Below are 22350 nucleotides of genomic sequence, written 5' to 3'. Positions count from 1 at the left end.
AAATCTGGAGCCCCACAGAGAAGATGCAAACAATTCTATAGAGATATGTCCAGGATTCAGGGCACAAACCAGTATCGTTAAAGAAAGATTCCTCCTAGCAGCTAAGCCCATAATCAAAAGTCCACCATGAAAGAGAATCAGCAGGCCAGAAAAAAAGGGGGGAGGGGGTTACTATTAACAACCGTAATAACTGAAGATAATAAAAATTATGACAGAGTCTATAAAATATATATTTAAAGTATTAAAAAAGAAATGTGAGATAGTTAAAATAGGAAGCAATGACAAGGAAGACTAATAGGAAAACAGCCCATTAGAACTTATAGATATTTAAAAGGATTAATAAAAGTTAAGATTAAAAACATAATGGATAAGTTTTATATCAGATCAGGCACGGCTGAGGAGACGATTCATAAGCCAGAAATATATCTGAAGAAATTTTATAAAGTTTAGTGCAAAGACAGAACAAGATGGAAAAATAGTGAAAACAAATTAAAAGACATGAAAGACATGTCTAATAGGCATTTTATAATAAGGAAAAGAAAGAGAATAAATAGGAGAGAAGATGGATGAACATTTTCCAGAATTGATGATATGAGCCCTCAGATTTAAAAAAACCATAATGTGTCCTGTGAAGAGTTAAAAACAAAAATCCAACAACTAACTATTTTGCAGTGAGCTTTCAAAACATGAAAGAAAATGGAGAGAAAGAAATACTCAAAAACAATAAAGTAGAAAAGACAAGTTATCAGTTAAAGATCAACAGTTAGCCAAAGGATGCCATAAAACAATGGAATAATGTCAAAATGCTGAGAGAAAATGAACGGTCAACCTCAAATTCTATACTCAGCTAAATGTGCATGGAATAAAGATCTCAGTGAGAATTGGCTGAACTAGAAGATGTACTTCCATTAAAAATAAGATGATTTGGGGGCGCCTGGGTAGCTCAGTTGTTTAAGTGTCCAACTCTTGATGTCATCTCAGGTCATGATCTCATGATCTTGAGATCCAGCCCTACATTGGTGTCAGCACAGAGTCTGTTTGGCATTCTCTCTCCGTCTCTCCCTCTCTCTCTGCCCCTGTCCCACTCACTCTCCTTCTCTCTCTTAAAAATAAACAAAATAAACATTAAAAAAATAAGACAATTTTAAGAAAACAGCAAGTGTTGAGTCTCAGAAGTGTTTATAAATAAGTTGCCAGTACTAATTATCTACTGACTGTACACAATATTTTGTGGAAGAAGAGGCAGAACCTCCCACCAACCTATACATTTCTTCAGTCTCTGTTAATGGAATCTTAGAGGTGTCTATAATGTTGCAGAGCTTTAATTGCTAGTTAAGAACAGAGACAGATTGGCACAGGAGCAGAGAATGCTGGTGACTTTCACATGGGTACTATGCCATTGGTTTTCTCAGAGTTTGCTGTGGGAGCCTAAAGTTATCGGGATTACTGTCCTTCTCAACTCTTGGTCACAAGAAATCCTCCCATTTCATTTAAGAAGCAGTCCTTATGGGCCATGATCTTACAGATAATGCAGGTAAGGGGCAGGCATTTGACAGTATGTTCATAAGCAGGGGAGGGGGATGACGATGGCATCACGTGGACAGGTGCGAATACTGGCCTTATGTAGGAATGTTGTTCATTCACAGTAATGAGAAGAAAGTTAGAGTATATGGGGTACATTGAAACCTGGTTGGTTGCTGAAATTGTGAAAGCTCGTGAAAACACTCTTCTAATAGCTTACACGTCAATAGTCAAGTGGGAAGCAAGGTCTTCTGCTGAAAGTAAGAGCGGGGAGAGAGAGAGGGAGATGTCAGAGTCTGAGAAGCAAGAAGACATGACAAGTAGGTTAATTAGTCCTCCAACCCAGTTCAAGAGTGAACAGATTAGGGGGATGAAGTGCAGTTGCCAGGTAGAACTAAGGCTCCGCTCGAAGACGGGTTGTAGCCATTCATTTAAAGTGAGACTAGTTATTTTGTTCCTGTGCACTCTCCACCAATGTTCGTCTCCCTAATACAGGTTTAAAACCAAGATTGGGGTTTTTCCAGGCAATTATGATGAAGAGTGAGAGGATCAGGCCTTGATGGTGTATATATGGGAGTGGCTATTGGCCAAGGTAAGCCTTTCTCTTGAAAGGCTCTAGCTTCCTAAGAGGAGATGGCAGATGCCTCTTCTTTCTTGCCAACTGTATTTGGTCCATTAGCTCCCAGATTATACTTTCAAATCGATGGCAGAGAGCTGAATCAGTGTGTCCTGAAAGGTTGTGAACTTGGGGAAGCTTGGCTGTCTAAGATGATAACAAAGCTTTATTGAGGTAAACACACACACACACACAAAACAAAACAGAAACATATGTAGTTCATGATTCATTTTCTAAGTAAAGAAAACTTTCAAGTAAACTTGAACTACAAGTTCTGTGGAATTTTAGCTACAGCAGTACTTTCAGGTTTCTTTTTTTTTTTAAGTTTATTTATTGATTTTTGAGACAGAGACAGAGAGAGAGAGAGAGAGAGAGAGAGAGAGAGAGAGAGAACTAGAGGGAAAGGCAGAGAGAGGGGGAGACAGAGAGTCCCAAGCAGGCTCTGCCCTATCAGGACAGAGCCCAATGCGGAGCTCAAACTCATGAAGCATGAGATCATGACCTGAGCTGAGATCAAGAGTCAGACACTTAAGCGAGTGAGCCACCCAGGTACCCCAGTAATTTTAGCTTTCCATTTCTTCTCCTTTTGCATGTTTTCTTCTTATTAGTTTCTCTATGTTGATCATTTGCTTTGTGAAGAAATAACCATTGTGTACACAAAAGTACCCATTGTGTACGTGTACCCAATACACATACAAATACCCATTTTGTGGGCAGAGTGGCTAGAATCCACTATTGGGATGAGACCAGCATTACTCTAGAACAAAATCTCAGCACCAAGAGTTTGTGGACCTCTCCATAGAGAGGTGCCAGGCGCCAGCCATGTCTGTTCTTGCTCAGACCTCTGGGACGGAACTCAAATGGTCCCTGGCTGGATTTGGTATTGCTCTGGCTCGTCTGTTGTAATCGCTAGTTTGGAATCCCATGATGTAGCTGCAGCTGCTAGAGGCACCCCCATCTCCTCAGGAGCTGCCAAAAAGAGACAAAGCTGTCCTTAGAAAAAGGAAAGTCAGAAGCTCAGCAAGCACTCCCAAATGTAACTAAAGCAAAATCCGAAATAGTATTTTAAGGTCTTCCTGTTTCTGAAGTTCTCTGTGTTTCTGTCTTTAGAAAACTTCGCTGATGATTCTACTAAGGTTCAGTCTGTTCCGAAGTCCAATTCTTCTCATCTGACTGATGATGTTTTCCACTAATGGCGCATATTGTAGGGGTCTAGATCACGTAGCACAGTGGTGGGTTGTTGGTGGACCCTCGTGGCAACTGATTTGGTCAATGTTACCTTTTTTGTAACCTTTTGTGGTGTGGTGCCCCTAATGTACTGTGTGATCGTCACATTGACAGTGTTAACCAGGCCACGGGGCCTGGTGAGACGCTTTTTTTTTTTTTTTTTCCCCTCTCTGCTCTTGAGATAAACCTGCAGAGTAGATGGTGCCGACATGGACCAGTGTCCCCACATGCAGAGGAGAAACATGGTTGAATTCTTATAATCCAAGCACTCATTTTCCATGCCCACCACCACTACCATCCTGCTCACACATGTTATCTTTTTCCGTCTCAGGACACTTTTAGTACAATTTCATTATAGATAGAGGTTTACCGACTCGTTTACACTGAATGCATTTCATGTAAGGTCTACCCTAATGTCAAAAGGGAATGTACAATAATTAGATGAATAAACTGGCCCCAATTCCAGTTTCTAGGAAGTTTGCCTGTAGACCGAAATGCCGTTGATGGAATTTAGACACTAGTGACCTTTAATTCCAAAGGGCCTGAGTATCCTTGACCTTATTTTCTTGACCTTTTCCTTCCGTTACTACGTCTGTACCTCCCTTATGGGGTCTGCAGCATTGTCCGCTAAACACAAAAGCTAGACATGAACGTTTTTTTTTAGTTGCATTCTGTATTTACCGCAAAGGCTCATATGGTAGGTGGTTAAATATTTTCCGAAATGAAGTAAATGTTTAAATGTACATATTTCATTCCAAAATGTTTTATTTTGAGAAGAAACAAGAAAAAAGAAAATTAAACCGCTCAAGAGAATATTTATATAAAGAAATTATAGAGAACCCCACGTCGGGCTCTGTGCTACCAGATCGGGATTGTTCAGGATTCTCCCTCTCACTCGTTCTCTCTGCCCTTCCCCCGCTCTCTCTCTCTCTCTCTCTCTCTCCCAAAAATAAATAAATAAACTTTAAAAAAAAAAAATTATAGGAATAGCGTCTCAACAGAAACCCTACTGTTGGCCCATTCCAAAGTTCACAAGGGTCTTAGGTTATAACATAATGGGTAAAGTCGCCCCTTCAATCTCCGATAGCCTCTGGCAATTTTGTCAAATATTCAGTATCACATTAACCCTTGGGTAAGCTTTCAAAGTTATGGACTCCTTTATGTCAGCTTCCGCTATAAAATAATGACCTTTGGTATCTTTTGTTTCTTCGTCAATAAATCTGTGGTCGATTTATGGCCTCAGAACTCATAGATTTTGGGGGTTGGTGTAGCATCTTGTGTTTACTGGCAGCTGCCTTGTTGATTTCTTTAATAACATCATGCATTTTACAGTCAGTTAAGTGAGATTTCATATACTTAGGAGTACCACTGAACTCATCAGGAGTTATTCATGGCATTTCTTTAATCTTCCTGTTTTCATTCCTTTGTTCATTTGGGGGCTTCTTTGTGGCTGTAGGTGTCTCAACTTTGTTTCTTCATGGTCAAGATTTGATCTCTTAATACAGCTCTAGGTATGTTACTTGAGGCAAATGGGGACGCCTATTTTTTTTTTTTTTTTTTGAGATGTTCCATATCTTTATAATCTTCTTCAGGGGATTCACAGAGCCCCTTCCGCGAACTGTCGGTTTGTTCTTGACATGGAGTTTCCAATTCCAAGTTATTTATTAGCCCATTTGTTACAATGATCTCCTCTCCTATTTCATTTAACATCGTCTTCAAGGTAGGTTCTTGGCCACAGTTTCCTAATGATGGAGTTTATTCTTAATCTTTTCATTAATATGACAGCACAATTATTCTAGATCTGAAAAGGCCAGCCTGTATGCCTCTTGCACCAGTCCAGGGGCAAAGTCCAAAGTTACTTTTTTTTTCTAAGTTTATTTATTTTTAAGAGACAGGCAGAGACAGAGCGCGAGCAGGGGAGGGACACAGAAAGAGAGAGAGAAAATCTGAAGCCGGCTCCAGCTGTGAACTATCAGCACAGAGCCCGAACCGGGGCTCGAACCCGCAAACTGTGAGATCGTAACCTGAGCCGAAGTCAGATGCTTAACTGACTGAACCACCCAGGTGCCCCCATCTATGTATCTCTCTATTGATTTTTCAACTATAACTTTTTTGGTACATTCAAACATTAAAATAATACATAGATTGCAAACAAATGACATAGATATATAATAAACTGGGAAAGTCTGATGCTCATAGTATGTTATTAAATAAGACAAATATGAAACAGTAGGTATAATATTTCCTGTGGTGTGAATATGCGTGAATGATACAAGAATGTATTAGCCTAGCCGGAAAAACCTTTTATATTCTAGACATGTAAACATAGTATGATTTTCTTTCAAATAACAGGTACTATGTGAAAATTACTTTAAATTATACTTAAACAAAATTTTTTAACATTTATTCATTTTTCAGAGTGAGAGAGACAGAACATGAGCGGGGGAGGGGCAGAGAGAGAGGGAGACACAGAATCCGAAGTAGGCTCCAGGCTCCAGGCTCCAGGCTCTGAACTGTCAGCACAGGGCCCGAGGCGGGGCTCGAACTCACGGACTGCAAGATCATGAACTGAGCTGAAGTCGGACGCTTAACTGACTGAGCCACCCAGGCACCCCTTAAATTATACTTTTAAAAATTAAATGGATTAAACTTGCCATTTTAACCATTTTGAAATATAAAATTCAGTGACATTAATTGCATTCATAATACTTTGCAACCATCATTACTATCTAATTCTGAAACTTTTTCATTACCCTAAACAGGAATTTAAAACTATTATACAATATCCTTCATTCACCCACTCTCTCAGCTCCTGATGACCTCTAATCTACTTTTGGTTTCCATGAATTTTCCTACTGTAGATATTTCATATAAGTGTTCATATTCATACAATATTTGTATCTAGTTTATTTCAAGCAAATTTTATGTTATACATGTGTTTATATATATTTACTTTACAGCATTTTTTTTTAAAGTTTATTTACTTTGAGAGGGGGAGAGAGAGTGTGCAGGAGGGGCAGAGAGAGAGAGAGAGAGAGAGAGAATCCCAAGTAGGCTCTGCATTGTCAGTGCAGAGTCCAATGCAGGGCTTGAACTCACAAAGTGTGAGATCATGATCTGAGCCAAAGTCAGGAGTCAAATGCTTAGCCAGCTGAGCCACCCAGGGGCCCCTATTTTACCATATTTTTAAAAGATCAAGTGAATGGAGACATGGAAAATTTCTGGGCAATAAATGCCCATTTGTGTTACTTGCAATCATTGGTATTTTTTAAATTATTATTATTTGAGAGAGAGTGCCCAAGTGGGGGAGGGGGAAGGGGGGGAGGGAGAGAGAGAGAATCTTAAGCAGACTCCACACTCAGTGCAGAGCCCAACACAGGGTTTGATCCCACAACCCTGGGATCATGACCTGAGCCAAAATCAGGAGTCTGGCGCTCAACTGACTGAGCCACCCAGGTGTCCAGTAACCATTGGTATTTTTAACCTAATCCAGAGTAATCCTGCCAGATCTTCCAAGGCATTTTCAATGTGAGGAGAATCTGTGTTAAAAGACATGAATTCGGGGCGCCTGGGTGGCTCAGTCGGTTGAGCGTCCGACTTCAGCTCAGGTCACGATCTCACGGTCTGTGAGTTCGAGCCCCGCGTCAGGCTCTGGGCTGATGGCTCAGAGCCTGGAGCCTGCTTCCGGTTCTGTGTCTCCCTCTCTCTCTGCCCCTCCCCCGTTCATGCTCTGTCTCTCTCTGTCTCAAAAATAAACAAAACGTTAAAAAAAAAAAAAAGACATGAATTCTATGTATGGGTTAAACTCTATCGGTTTTATGGAATGTGCCAAGCATCGTACTTACCAGCTTCTTGCTGCTTCTTGGAAACTGCCTTCCTGAGGGATGAGGGCCCAGGCTGTTCTTAATGTAAAGTTGACCATAATTTGTATCATGGGTGCCAGACGATAGCACATTCAGCCTATGTTTTGTTGGTTATAAACAGCTCAGCTCAAATAGAGACAAAGCCAATCACAAGCTTTGATTCTCCAGAAATGGAGCCGGGCAATACAGGCGAAGTTAAACAGATGCACAGAGAAAGGCAATGAGGTAGGAAGGACAATGGAGGCCATGGGATAAGTTAAAGATACAGGTAAGTCACAGCTTTAAGTACGCAGAAGTAGTTGAGAAAACTAACTGGGGGAAGAAGCCCATATTTCAGGAAAGGCAGAGCTGAACAAGAAGCTGAGTATCATGGGTAGAGTAAAATCCAGTCTCCACTCTTATATGTATTTTTCTGGCTTAGCTAATACAATACACTCTTCTAAAGAGTCCTGTGGTTGTCTTGAATCCACAGTAACCTTCAAGCTGTCTCTTTCAGAACTCTCTTTCTTTTTGGATAGGCCGGGATTACAACAAGCCCCTCGTTACCTGGATTAAGGTACATGATTCCATTTCTTTTTTTTTTTTTTTTTTTAATTTTTTTTTTTTAACGTTTATTTATTTTTGAGACAGAGAGAGACAGAGCATGAATGGGGGAGGGGCAGAGAGAGAGGGAGACACAGAATCGGAAGCAGGCTCCAGGCTCTGAGCCATCAGCCCAGAGCCCGATGCGGGGCTCGAACTCACAGACCGTGAGATCGTGACCTGAGCTGAAGTCGGACGCTTAACCGACTGCGCCACCCAGGCGCCCCTATGATTCCATTTCTTACAAGCTGGAAAATCCAAGGAATACAGAAATCACTACCAGGAATGAGGCTTTGTGAAATAGGAAATCACCAACTATGTGGACCTTTTGTGATTAGTTAAGACACTATGGATGGAAAGCATTGAGAGGTCCTACCCATTCCAAAACTATGTTTTCCTGGTAGTCACAGCATGTGGCCAGAGAAGTTGAAGTTACGAGCAATGACTGCAAAGCAAAACTTTAAGGAATGAAACATACTACACTTGAATGATTTTCACCTATAGAAGCAGGAAATTTACAAAGTTAAAGTCCAGAATGCCTGCCTATTCAAAGCAGCTAAAGAAAATCTGTTAGAGGAAGTATTTTCATCTAATAGCCAGCAGCACCTATTGCCAAACAGGTGCATCAGAAGACATCACAGAACCTTGCTGTATCCTTTTTGGTCAAAGCAAATCACTGTTTGACCAGAGTAAGGACATGGGTAGAAAGTGGAAGGTGTTATTTTTTTACCAAGCTTCTCTTTTTGACCAATTGTGATAATCCATCCCAGATATGAAGCAAGCCCGAAAGTACCACCTTCTTCTCTGGATGAGCCATTAGGACCTGGAAGAAAAGACTCATACAAAAAAAAAAAGTCCCTGGAGGATCACAGATGACATAGGGTCGTGAGACAATCTCAGATGCTGGGTGGTGAATAATCAAACCTAGAGGATGAGCTTACAGGGTTAACCGGAATTAGTGTCTCAGTATGGGCACTATTGACATTTTGAGCTGGATAATTCTTTTTCGTAGAAAGTCGTCCTGTGGATTGTAGGATGTTTAGCAGCATCCCTAGCCTCTACCCCCTGGATGCCAGTAGCAACCCCCTGTTGAGGTAATCAAGAACAACTCCAAATAATGCCAATTGTCCCCTGTGTGTGTGTGTGTGTGGCGGGGGGGACAGGGGTGACTGCCCCCAGTTGAGAACCATTGAACTAAAGCAACTGAAGAGGTGTGGTAATCTAGGGATAGAAAATGTCTCATCTACTGAAATCATAAATATATTTCTTTGTTGGTTTTAATGATGCAACTAATTGAATGGAATTTCCGTTTTAAGAAAACTAGAACATTACAGAAAAAATGCCAAATTTTTATGCATTTTAATTTAATTTTAGGCACTCCTACAAGGTAGGAGGATGTGCCTCTTTTATAAATGACCCGTGGAATGGCTGTTTGTAGGAATCAAGGCAAGGGGCCAAGTTCTACCTTTAAGTCAAGGCCAAGGTGAAGGTTAAGGAACTGACACAAACCACAGACCAGACAACAGGAATTCAGCAGATGAAGGAAGTCAGAGTCAGGGATTAGCACGACATTAAAAGGTCCTGTGGGGGTTTCAGAAGCTTAGGATAGGTACTGAACTTTTCTGTTGGTCAGAGAACAAAGTTACCCAGATTTCATAGAGCAGAGAGCTATTTGTTGATATTGGAACTACTTACCCAAGACTGTAATAAGAGAAGACTAGAGAGAAGTTCGTCACAGCTTTATTTATAAGAGATAAACTAGCATGTAACCAAAAATGTCAGATAATAGTAAAAAAAGTTAAGTAAAACCATGATAGTACATCAAAGGAATCCAATGCAGCCATTTCATAACCCAAAGGCATTACAATGATATGGGAAATGTTCATGAACCGTGAAGTGGAAAAACATAGGAAATCACCATGCCCACTGATGTCAACTTTGAGAAGGTACTCATAAAAAGAGCATTGATGATAGGTAGCTAAAATACTTATGCTGGTGTTTTACTATAGATTACTATTATCTTCGTCGATATAATTTCTATAAATCCTTACATGAACATATCCTTATGTTATAATCAGAAAATTTAATTATATCTAAAGGTTATACTGTCATTTTATCCACCAACTTATTAGATCATCTTATGGTCAATATTACATTAAGTTGGTATTTGAGTAAATAATGCTTTAAAAAGAGCTGATATATTTAAAGTTCGGTTAAAAAATACAATGTTTTATTCATAAAATGTGTTCAGCATCCAGCCTTATTGGAAATAATAAAAAAGTGGGCTAACATTATGATTTTTGAATTAATATTGAGCACAAAATAGGTCTTACTAGTGATTAGTATAATGTCTGATTATGTTACACTCACTATCTTTCCCTATCTTTGCTTCTCCCCTCCATTCTAGAATGTTGAAAGCCATTTAAATTCTTAATCATTATTGGTTGTTTAAACTACTGAATGTTTTTGTTTGTTTGTTTGTTACCTGTGGTAATATGGCAGATCGTTCTAGAATTCTGGAAACTAATAATGTAGTAGGACCTAAAACCTAACATTAGGAGACTCGGGGTTTTAAGGCTCTTCTTGTGGGAGGAGTTTCCATCTAACTGTTGTATCAACTTCATCATCAAGATTTCCCAGCTCCTGTTCTTTAGAGAGTTCTAAGAATACCTAAGTGGGAGAAAATAAATAAGGAAACACATGTCAGGGTGTTTCTGAAAGATGGATACACACAGAGTTTCACACAAAGGCTCCCAGATGATGCTCCCTGGTTTAAAGAAAGCTCACCTGTTCCAAGGTAGCCTGAGAGAGGCTGTATTCTTCCAGGTCGAAGGTCTGTTTCACTGCATTTCAAAGGGACTGACATCAGTGGCTTACATGTTTTTCACCAAAAGTGTTTTCAAAGTACACAATATAAGCAGTAACCTCAGGTCCATGAGACACTTGAAGATACAGGCCAAGTCATTAAATTTTTTGGAAGGTTAACTTAAAGAAAAATGTCGATATGGCCCAACAAAGAAGAGTAATGCATGAATACATAAATTGCCACAGACTTTTTCTTCAAAGAGCTCCTCGCGTCCTATTTCGGTATTTCGCCTTTTGATTCCTACATATGTATTATTGGACTCCAAATCGACTGTTGGGTATTGTTGGGTCTCTATATTTATAAGAACCTACGGAGGAGTACCCTGCATGCAGGTACCATTTGAGTCAATCCCATATTTCTACACATCAAGGCCTCATCAATAGCCAGTGTGACCTCTAGTCAGTGTCTCTAGAACCAGTTCAACCCCCCCCCCCCCGCAACTGATCCTAACTTGTCACATTGCAGCCCTGTGTACTATCCTTCTCCAACCTTCATTTGAGCCTCCTCTCGTTGTCTCCACATTCTTGCTCCCTACCCCTCTGACTATGATAAACATGGAGATGCAAGAAGGTTCCCTCAGTATTCTCTGGGACATGTTGATAATTATCCTCCAATACTATGCAATGGAACCAGGAGAGAACATTCTGGCTTCCTGGCAGCTGAGTTACCTTGTTAGCAGAGGAAAAATCAGGGGGAGTAAACCTGATTCTAGAGCCACCACTGAATTTCCGTCAGGGTTTGTAAGACTAGTCCAGTGGAGGTTGTCTAAGTTTTGGCTGATTATACAATCTTTCCACTTGAACTCATATAGTATACATTCCATGTAAAAATATGCACGATAAAGTCTAAGTATGTCTAAACTTACCTGCCTCTAATTTGAAAAAGGCCTGAGACAGAGGGCGAACGGCTTCCACAGGTAGTTTATATGCCATCATGGAGGAATATCTGGGGGAAGGAAAGAGTCCCACTTATCACAGTGTTATAACAGTGGGGAGAAATTGATGGCCAAAATAAATTTTCAAAGTTTTCTTTGAGTAAAAGTAGTTTAATTTGATAGTGCATGAATCTGAGCCGATAACTTATCTTTAGTCATAAAAATCTGGTCACAACCAAAATCTGGTTGCTCTAAATTTAATGTTCAAGATAAATACTGAAAAATATCTCTGATAAAGAATCTTTCATACTCAGCCTGTGCCGTCTTTCTTACCGTATTAATGCCAATACCTGAATATGCTCCCTGGAACCTTCTCATAAAACTTTCCCCCCTGCATTTAATTTCCAATCTCTCTTATAATATTAAAACCCGCCAAACTATCTCCTATTAAAAAACTTTTTTTCTTGACCTCCAGCTTCCCCTTTCCCAAATAAGTTCATCCATGACCTCCATGTTGTACAATCCAGTGAACATTCTTTAGTTCTTATTTTTTAGACTTCTCAAAAGCATTAAATGCAGTTGTAGACATCCTCCTTAAAACTAACACACACTCTCTCTCAGCTTCTTACACAACCAATATCTGTGACTTTCTTTCTAACTTTCTAGACCTGTTCTATTTAATATCTTAGCTACTAGCCACATGTAGTATTTAAATTTAAATTGAGGTGCCTGGGTGGCTCAGTTGGTTGAACCTCTGATTTCAGATCAGGTTGTTATCTCACAGTTCATGAGCCCCACATCGGGCTCTGTGCTGACGGTTCAGAGCCTGGAGCCTGCTTCAGATTCTCTGTCTCCTTCTCTCTCTCTGCCCCTCCCCTGCTCACACTCTGTCTCTCTCTCTCTCTCAAAAATAAATAAACATCAAGGATTTTTTAAATTTAAATTAATTAAAATAAATAAAGTGTAAAATTCAATCCCTTGGTCGCACTAGCCATGTGTGAAGTGCTCCATAGCCACATATGGGTATTGGCTACCATTTTGGACAGCACAGATATGGGGCATTTCCATCATTGCAGAAATTTGGTAAGATAGTGCTGTTTTATTTATTTATTTTTTTTTAAAATTTATTTATTTTTTTAATTTTTTTTTAACGTTTATTTATTTTTGAGACAGAGAGAGACAGAGCATGAACGGGGAAGGGTCAGAGAGAGAGGGAGACACAGAATCGGAAACAGGCTCCAGGCTCTGAGCTGTCAGCACAGAGCCCGACGCGGGGCTCGAACTCACGGACCATGAGACCATGACCTGAGCTGAAGTCGGACGCTTAACCGACCAAGCCACCCAGGTGCCCCAAGATAGTGCTGTTTTAGACACACTTTAATAATTTGTCATAATGGCTGTTGTGGTGGTGGTGGTAGTTTCCCCACCAGCTTTTCTTCCTCAATCCAATCTCAACACAGAGAGTTCCTGGTATTTCATCCTAGACCTTCTCTCTTTTCTATGTCCCCTGTTGACTTCACCCATTCTCCTAACTTAATGGTCTTCTATATAGTAAAAATGCCCATCATTGATGATTGCCAGACCAAATCTCTCAATGACCTTTCACTTTTCTTCTGAGCCACAGGGCTACATCTCAGTATTTTGGCATCTCCACTTGGAGATGCCACCCTTTACACATCAACGATATGAGCTTTTTCCCCCACTCTGCAGGTATAAAGTTCATTCTTGACTTAAGTTCTTTACACATTCTGTGTTCTCTTCTTCCCATTCTTCAGCAGCCAAACTCTGCTCAGTTTTAAAGTCCTACCTTAATGTCATTTCCTTATTTCTTTGTATCTTCATTTGCTTAATATCCTCATCCCCCAAAGATGGTAAGCACCATAAGAATCTTCTCTATTTATTGACTACTCGATACATGGTCTCCAGCATATAGTAGGTATTCAGTAAGTATTATTTTTAAGAAATTAATAGAATAAATATATTAAAAAAACCCTGTAACTCTTTCTTTTTTTAATGCTTATTTATTTATCTTGAGAGATAAGGAGAGAGTGCCAGGAGGAGAGGGGCAGAGAGAGGGAGAGATAGAATCCTAAACAGACCTCTGGCTGTCAGTGCAGGGCCCACTGCAGGGCTCTATCCTACGAACCCTGGGATCATGACCTGAGCTGAAATCAAGAGTCAGATGCTCAACTGACTGAGCCACCCAGGCACCCCAACCCTGTACAAATTTCAATTCAACTCAGCTTCATTCTGCTATTCACGTGGGTTTGGTTATCCGTGCTTGTAACTCATAGCTCACCACACACAAATTTCAAAGAACCATAGAGAGGATTAAATGTCCTATAATCAATTAATTTAGAATTGAGTCAATCTTTCTCAAGAATATGTATGTGTGTGTTATTGGAGCTCTAGATGCAATTTTATATTCAGTAAAATGCTACATAGGTTGACACATAATTTTTATTGTCTATTAAAAATTAAATTCATGGTTTAGTTCATTCTCTGTTCCTATTTTTCAAACCACTGCATAATTTATACATCCATGCATATGCACACACACACACACGCACACACACACCCACCCACCTTTTCTGAGATATGAAGCATCCACTGAAAATAGCTTTTCAATTGCTCTTTTTTCTATATATCCAAGTGACCTCCAAACAACTTGTTTTGTAATAAATAAGCCAGTTCCACCTTTCTCTTCCTCTCCAGACTCATCCTAGACTAAATTATGTGTAGTGGAAAACCTATACACTTGCCACCCGAGCCAAAAACGTCCTTTACCTTTCCTGCCGAGCAGCCTGCGGAAAAAGCTTCAGAATCTCCATGTGGACAGGTTCCACCTGAGTGGGGTCCTTTATTTTTACTTCTAGAATATAATCTTTACCAAACTTGCTTTTCAGATTTTGAATGGAACCAATACACCTAATCCAGGGAAGACAAAAAAAGAGTTGAAGGAAAAAAAAACCAAAACACTTATCTTTTAATTTCTTCCTCAACTGCAAATGCAGAGGTAGATATTCGATCATAGATCAAAAGATATTCGATCATAGATCAAGGCGCTGAAGAATACAAGCTGTCACAGTGAACTGCAATTCTCCCTGAGGAACTTGGGGGCCGAGTGTGGTCAAGGATGGGCACCCACCTCAGTTTTCCGGACACCATGATGGCCACGCGGTCACACACAGCCTCAGCCTCCGCCATGGAGTGGGTGGTCAGGAGAACACCCTTCTCTGTGTTTTTAACAATGGTCTGAATTGCCTGCCTACAGATAAAGGATGGGATTGTTCACATTTAGGAAGTAACTTGGATATGTAAGAGACGAATCACTGGGTTCTACTCCTGCAGCCAAGATTACTACACAGCATATTAACTAACTTGGATTTAAATTTAAATAAATAAATAAATGAATAAATAAATAAATAAATAAATATAAATAAGTAAATAAATAAATAAATTTTAAAAAAAGAAAAAGTAATTTGGGAAAGTAGATGAACAGAAAGAAATAGGAAGACTAAATAGAAAATTCCGTATTCAGCCACAAGAAAAAAAAAAATCTTTGCTCTAGAGAGAAAGAATAAAAATTGTACTGCATTATGTAATTATATTACAACATTCATTGGCTTCATAGCATGAAAAGTTGGGAAATAGTGAGTAAAACAATGTTTGTTTAAAAAAGCTGGAGTACACCCTCCCGCTGCCACAGGGCCCCTCCTGAAGTGGATCACCTAAGGAGAAGCGAGCTAAGCCTGCCCCTCCTGCCCCCATGCACCTTGCCTACCCACCCCAGCTAATATGCCAGATCCCCAGCACCACAAGCCTGGCAGTGTGCAAGTAGCCCAGATGGGCCACGCCACCCCACAGTGAATCCCACCCCTAGGAGAGGGGAAGAGAAGGCACACACTAGTCTGACTGTGGCCCCAGCGGTGGGCTGGGGGCAGACATCAGGTCGGACTGCGGCCCCGCCCACCAACTCCAGTTATACACCACAGCACAGGGGAAGTGCCCTGCAGGTCCTCACCACTCCAGGGACTATCCAAAATGACCAAACGGAAGAATTCCCCTCAGAAGAATCTCCAGGAAATAACAACAGCTAATGAACTGATCAAAAAGGATTTAAATAATATAACAGACAGTGAATTTAGAATAATAGTCATAAAATTAATCGCTGGGCTTGAAAACAGTATACAGGACAGCAGAGAATCTCTTGCCACAGAGATCAAGGGACTAAGGAACAGTCACGAGGAGCTGAAAAGCGCTTTAAACGAAATGCAAAACAAAATGGAAACGACGACAGCTCGGATTGAAGAGACAGAGGAGAGAATAGGTGAACTAGAAGATAAAGTTATGGAAAAAGAGGAAGCTGAGAGAAAGAGAGATAAAAAAATCCAGGAGTATGAGGGAAAAATTAGAGAACTAAGTGATACACTAAAAAGAAATAATATACGCATAATTGGTATCCCAGAGGAGGAAGAGAGAGGGAAAGGTGCTGAAGGGGTACTTGAAGAAATTATAGCTGAGAACTTCCCTGAACTGGGGAAGGAAAAAGGCATTGAAATCCAAGAGGCACAGAGAACTCCCTTCAGACGTAACTTGAATCGATCTTCTGCACGACATATCATAGTGAAACTGGCAAAATACAAGGATAAAGAGAAAATTCTGAAAGCAGCAAGGGATAAACATGCCTTCACATATAAAGGGAGACCTATAAGACTCATGACTGATCTCTCCTTTGAAACTTGGCAGGCCAGAAAGGCTTGGCACAATATCTTCAGTGTGCTAAACAGAAAAAATATGCAGCCGAGAATCCTTTATCCAGCAAGTCTGTCATTTAGAATAGAAGGAGAGATAAAGGTCTTCCCAAACAAACAAAAACTGAAGGAATTCATCACCACTAAACCAGCCCTACAAGAGATCCTAAGGGGGATCCTGTGAGACAAAGTACCAGAGACATCGCTACAAGCATAAAACATACAGACATCACAATGACTCTAAACCCGTATCTTTCTATAATAACACTGAATGTAAATGGATTAAATGCGCCAACCAAAAGACATAGGGTATCAGAATGGATAAAAAAAACAAGACCCATCTATTTGCTGTCTACAAGAGACTCATTTTAGATCTGAGGACACCTTCAGATTGAGAGTGAGGGGATGGAGAACTATTTATCATGCTACTGGAAGCCAAAAGAAAGCTGGAGTAGCCATACTTATATCAGACAAACTAGACTTTAAATTAAAGGCTGTAACAAGAGATGAAGAAGGGCATTATATAATAATTACAGGGTCTATCCATCAGGAAGAGCTAACAATTATAAATGTCTATGCACCGAATACCGGAGCCCCCAGATATATAAAACAATTACTCATAAACATAAGCAACCTTATTGATAAGAATGTGGTCATTGCAGGGGACTTTAACACCCCACTTACAGAAATGGATAGATCATCTAGACACACAGTCAATAAAGAAACAAGGGCCCTGAATGATACATTGGATCAGATGGACTTGACAGATATATTTAGAACTCTGCATCCCAAAGCAACAGAATATACTTTCTTCTCGAGGGCACATGGAACATTCTCCAAGATAGATCATATACTGGGTCACAAAACAGCCCTTCATAAGTTTACAAGAATTGAAATTATACCATGCATACTTTCAGACCACAATGCTATGAAGCTTGAAATCAACCACAGGAAAAAGTCTGGAAAGCCTCCAAAAGCATGGAGGTTAAAGAACACCCTACTAACGAATGAGTGGGTCAACCAGGCAATTAGAGAAGAAATTAAAAAATATATGGAAACAAACGAAAATGAAAATACAACAATCCAAACGCTTTGGGATGCAGCGAAGGCAGTCCTGAGAGGAAAATACATTGCAATCCAGGCCTATCTCAAGAAACAAGAAAAATCCCAAATACAAAATCTAACAGCACACCTAAAGGAAATAGAAGCAGAACAGCAAAGGCAGCCTAAACCCAGCAGAAGAAGAGAAATAATAAAGATCAGAGCAGAAATAAACAATATAGAATCTAAAAAAAACGGTAGAGCAGATCAACGAAACCAAGAGTTGGTTTTTTGAAAAAATAAACAAAATTGACAAACCTCTAGCCAGGCTTCTCAAAAAGAAAAGGGAGGTGACCCAAATAGATAAAATCATGAATGAAAATGGAATGATTACAACCAATCCCTCAGAGATACAAACAATTATCAGGGAATACTATGAAAAATTATATGCCAACAAATTGGACAACCTGGAAGAAATGGACAAATTCCTAAACACCCACACTCTTCCAAAACTCAATCAGGAGGAAATAGAAAGCTTGAACAGACCCATAACCAGCGAAGAAATTGAATCGGTTATCAAAAATCTCCCAACAAATAAGAGTCCAGGACCAGATGGCTTCCCAGGGGAGTTCTACCAGACGTTTAAAGCAGAGATAATACCTATCCTTCTCAAGCTATTCCAAGAAATAGAAAGGGAAGGAAAACTTCCAGACTCATTCTATGAAGCCAGTATTACTTTGATTCCTAAACCAGACAGAGACCCAGTAAAAAAAGAGAACTACAGGCCAATATCCCTGATGAATATGGACGCAAAAATTCTCAATAAGATACTAGCAAATCGAATTCAATGGCATATAAAAAGAATTATTCACCATGATCAAGTGGGATTCATTCCTGGGATGCAGGGCTGGTTCAACATTCGCAAATCGATCAACGTGATACGTCACATTAACAAAAAAAAAGATAAGAACCATATGATCCTGTCAATCGATGCAGAAAAGGCCTTTGACAAAATCCAGCACCCTTTCTTAATAAAAACCCTTGAGAAAGTCGGGATAGAAGGAACATACTTAAAGATCATAAAAGCTATTTATGAAAAGCCCACAGCTAACATCATCCTCAACGGGGAAAAACTGAGAGCTTTTTCCCTGAGATCAGGAACACGACAGGGATGCCCACTCTCACCGCTGTTGTTTAACATAGTGCTGGAAGTTCTAGCATCAGCAATCAGACAACAAAAGGAAATCAAAGGCATCAAAATTGGCAAAGATGAAGTCAAACTTTCGCTTTTTGCAGATGACATGATATTATACATGGAAAATCCGATAGACTCCACCAAAAGTCTGCTAGAACTGATACATGAATTCAGCAAAGTTGCAGGATACAAAATCAATGTACAGAAATCAGTTGCATTCTTATACACTAACAATGAAGTAACAGAAAGACAAATAAAGAAACTGATCCCATTCACAATTGCACCAAGAAGCATAAAATACCTAGGAATAAATCTAACCAAAGATGTAAAAGATCTGTATGCTGAAAACTATAGAAAGCTTATGCAGGTAATTGAAGAAGATATAAAGAAATGGAAAGACATTTCCTGCTCATGGATTGGAAGAATAAATATTGTCAAAATGTCAATACTACCCAAAGCTATCTACACATTCAATGCAATCCCAATCAAAATTGCACCAACATTCTTCTCGAAACTAGAACAAGCAATCCTAAAATTCATATGGAACCACAAAAGGCCCTGAATAGCCAAAGTAATTTTGAAGAAGAAGACCAAAGCAGGAGGCATCACAATCCCAGACTTTAGCCTCTACTACAAAGCTGTAATCATCAAGACAGCATGGTATTGGCACAAAAACAGACACATAGACCAATGGAATAGAATAGAAACCCCAGAACTAGACCCACAAACGTATGGCCAACTCATCTTTGACAAAGCAGGAAAGAACATCCAATGGAAAAAAGACAGTCTCTTTAACAAATGGTGCTGGGAGAACTGGACAGCAACATGCAGAAGGTTGAAACTAGACCACTTTCTCACACCATTCACAAAAATAAACTCAAAATGGATAAAGGACCTGAATGTGAGACAGGAAACCATCAAAACCTTAGAGGAGAAAGCAGGAAAAGACCTCTCTGACCTCAGCCGTAGCAATCTCTTACTCGGCACATCCCCAAAGGCAAGGGAATTAAAAGCAAAAGTGAATTACTGGGACCTTATGAAGATAAAAAGCTTCTGCACAGCAAAGGAAACAACCAACAAAACTAAAAGGCAACCAACGGAATGGGAAAAGATATTTGCAAATGACATATCGGACAAAGGGCTAGTATCCAAAATCTATAAAGAGCTCACCAAACTCCACACCCGAAAAACAAATAACCCAGTGAAGAAATGGGCAGAAAACATGAATAGACACTTCTCTAAAGAAGACATCCAGATGGCCAACAGGCACATGAAAAGATGTTCAACGTCGCTCCTTATCAGGGAAATACAAATCAAAACCACACTCAGATATCACCTCACACCAGTCAGAGTGGCCAAAATGAACAAATCAGGAGACTATAGATGCTGGAGAGGATGTGGAGAAACGGGAACCCTCTTGCACTGTTGGTGGGAATGCAAATTGGTGCAGCCGCTCTGGAAAGCAGTGTGGAGGTTCCTCAGAAAATTAAAAATAGACCTACCCTATGACCCAGCAATAGCACTGCTAGGAATTTATCCAAGGGATACAGGAGTACTGATGCATAGGGGCACTTGTACCCCAATGTTTATAGCAGCACTCTCAACAATAGCCAGATTATGGAAAGAGCCTAAATGTCCATCAACTGATGAATGGATAAAGAAATTGTGGTTTATATACACAATGGAATACTACGTGGCAATGAGAAAAAATGAAATATGGCCTTTTGTAGCAACGTGGATGGAACTGGAGAGTGTGATGCTAAGTGAAATAAGCCATACAGAGAAAGACAGATACCATATGGTTTCACTCTTATGTGGATCCTGAGAAACGTAACAGAAACCCATGCGGGAGGGGAAGGAAAAAAAAAAAAAAAAGAGGTTAGAGTAGGAGAGAGCCAAAGCATAAGAGACTGTTAAAAACTGAGAACAAACTGAGGGTTGATGGGGGGTGGGAGGGAGGGCAGGGTGGGTGATGGGTATTGAGGAGGGCACCTTTTGGGATGAGCACTGGGTGTTGTATGGAAACCAATTTGACAGTAAATTTCATATATTAAAAAATAAAAAATAAAAAAAAAATAAAAATAAAATAAAAAAGCTGGAGTACAGAGAAACATCACATTGTAGGATTTTCAACAACTGAAAAATAAAAGAAAAAAGAGGCAGAGGAAGAAGAGTAAGAAAAAGAAAATCCAAGCGAAGACATTCAAGATTCTAATCGATTCTTAACGTGTCTATTTTTCCTTCCTTGGGGAATTTTGAATACTACATTAAGTTTCACTGAATTAAATAATAGACGATGTGAGCATCAAAGATAAATAGAGCAAGTGTAGAAAAAATATTAACTCCAGACTCATACTATGTAATCTGATGTCCCTCACCACATTTGCTGTTGCCCCTCGGGGTCCACCCCTGTGGATGGCTCATCCAGAAGCACCACCGATGGGTCTCCCAGGACGCTCAGTGCAAAGCACAGCTGGAACGAGAAGGAGAGGAACAGCGTGTCTGGCACCGACCCGTGGGGTGCGTAGAGTAACACTCAGCCCCCCACCTACCTTCCTCTTTACTTCTTGGGATAAGTCCTTCACGGGTACTTTAAGTTGTTCCTGGAGCTTGAAAGCTTCCACCAATCTGACAAAAAAAACCCGACACTGATTTATACACAAGGCACATGTTCCTACCTACACCAACGATATAGAAAACCTTAGCACCATCCACCTGAAAACAGTAGATTGAAGGACCATTAACATCATCACAAATGCATAAACTTATGATTTGGTTCTTATTCAGATTTTCAGTCGTTTTAATTTGCATGAAAATTAAAAGATCTTGTTTATGATCTTTCCATATTTAATCAGGAAATGACATGTTCCTCCCGTCTTCCCTCCACAAAGCTTCCTTCTGTACCGAGAAGTACTCAGAGCAGCCTCCTGTTTGCTCATTCCTTTCACTGCTGCGTACAGCTCCACGTGGTCCTTCCCCGTAAGACTGGGCCACAGTGAGTTCTCCTGAGGACAGTACCCCAAGAACTTGACGGTGTCATCTTCCGGTTGCCTTGGAGATGTTCTGTAGCCTTCTAAAACCACCTGCATCGAACAAGGAAAGTCAGATCCGCATCCAGCTTTGGCTCCAATCCTCCCTCTACTGAAGGAGATAAAAGTGGCTCCTCGAAAAATGAAAAACAGAATTATCATATGATCCAGTAATTCCACTACTGGGTATTTAACCAAAGAAAACAATAATACTAATTCAAAAAGATATACACCTCCCTCCATGTTTATTGCAGCATTATGGACAATAGCCAAGATGTGGAAGCAATCCAAGTATCCATTGATAGATGAATGGGTAAAGAAGAAAGGACAGATGAATGATATATATATATCAATATATATATTGTATCATTATATGTATTATATATATAATGGAATATATATTATATCATATTATATTATATTATATTATATTATATTAGATACATATTCCATTATATATAATATATACAATGCTATAATATATATAATGGAATATATATAATATTATATTACATACATTATATTAAATATATAATGCATTATATGATATATATTATAGCATTATATATTATATATAATGGAATATATATCATATTATACTAGATATATTATATATACTACATTATATATTATATATTACATTGTATATTATATATAATAAATTGTATATTATATTATATATTACATTATGTATATTATATTATATATTACATTGTGTATTATATATAATAAATTATATATTCTATAATATATATTATAATACATATATTATATTAAATATA

General features: G+C 39.4%; 1 protein-coding gene and 1 pseudogene across 1 annotated transcript in view; both read right to left on the bottom strand.

The window, feature by feature from the left end:
• Positions 1–3463: 3463 nt before the first annotated feature.
• On the bottom strand, positions 3464–8858 carry LOC109277155 (spindle and kinetochore-associated protein 1-like; annotated as a pseudogene).
• A 675-nt stretch (positions 8859–9533) lies between these two features.
• ABCA10 (ATP binding cassette subfamily A member 10) overlaps positions 9534–22350 on the bottom strand; it is a 75784-nt gene continuing 62967 nt past the window's right edge. Inside the window, exons 32-39 of the mRNA XM_019466413.2 lie at positions 21444–21622; positions 21092–21167; positions 20918–21012; positions 14698–14817; positions 14337–14477; positions 11541–11620; positions 10597–10652; positions 9534–10479 (exon numbers count right to left, since the gene is read on the bottom strand). Of these exons, the coding sequence (XP_019321958.2) occupies positions 10381–10479; positions 10597–10652; positions 11541–11620; positions 14337–14477; positions 14698–14817; positions 20918–21012; positions 21092–21167; positions 21444–21622 (846 nt within the window). The 3' untranslated portion in view covers positions 9534–10380. The remainder of the gene's footprint in view (positions 10480–10596; positions 10653–11540; positions 11621–14336; positions 14478–14697; positions 14818–20917; positions 21013–21091; positions 21168–21443; positions 21623–22350) is intronic.

The sequence above is a fragment of the Panthera pardus genome, unplaced genomic scaffold, assembly GCF_024362965.1.
Source record: "Panthera pardus isolate Hobbes unplaced genomic scaffold, ASM2436296v1 HiC_scaffold_3, whole genome shotgun sequence".
Taxonomy (NCBI): domain Eukaryota; kingdom Metazoa; phylum Chordata; class Mammalia; order Carnivora; family Felidae; genus Panthera; species Panthera pardus.
This window is presented reverse-complemented; position numbering and strand designations above follow the sequence as displayed.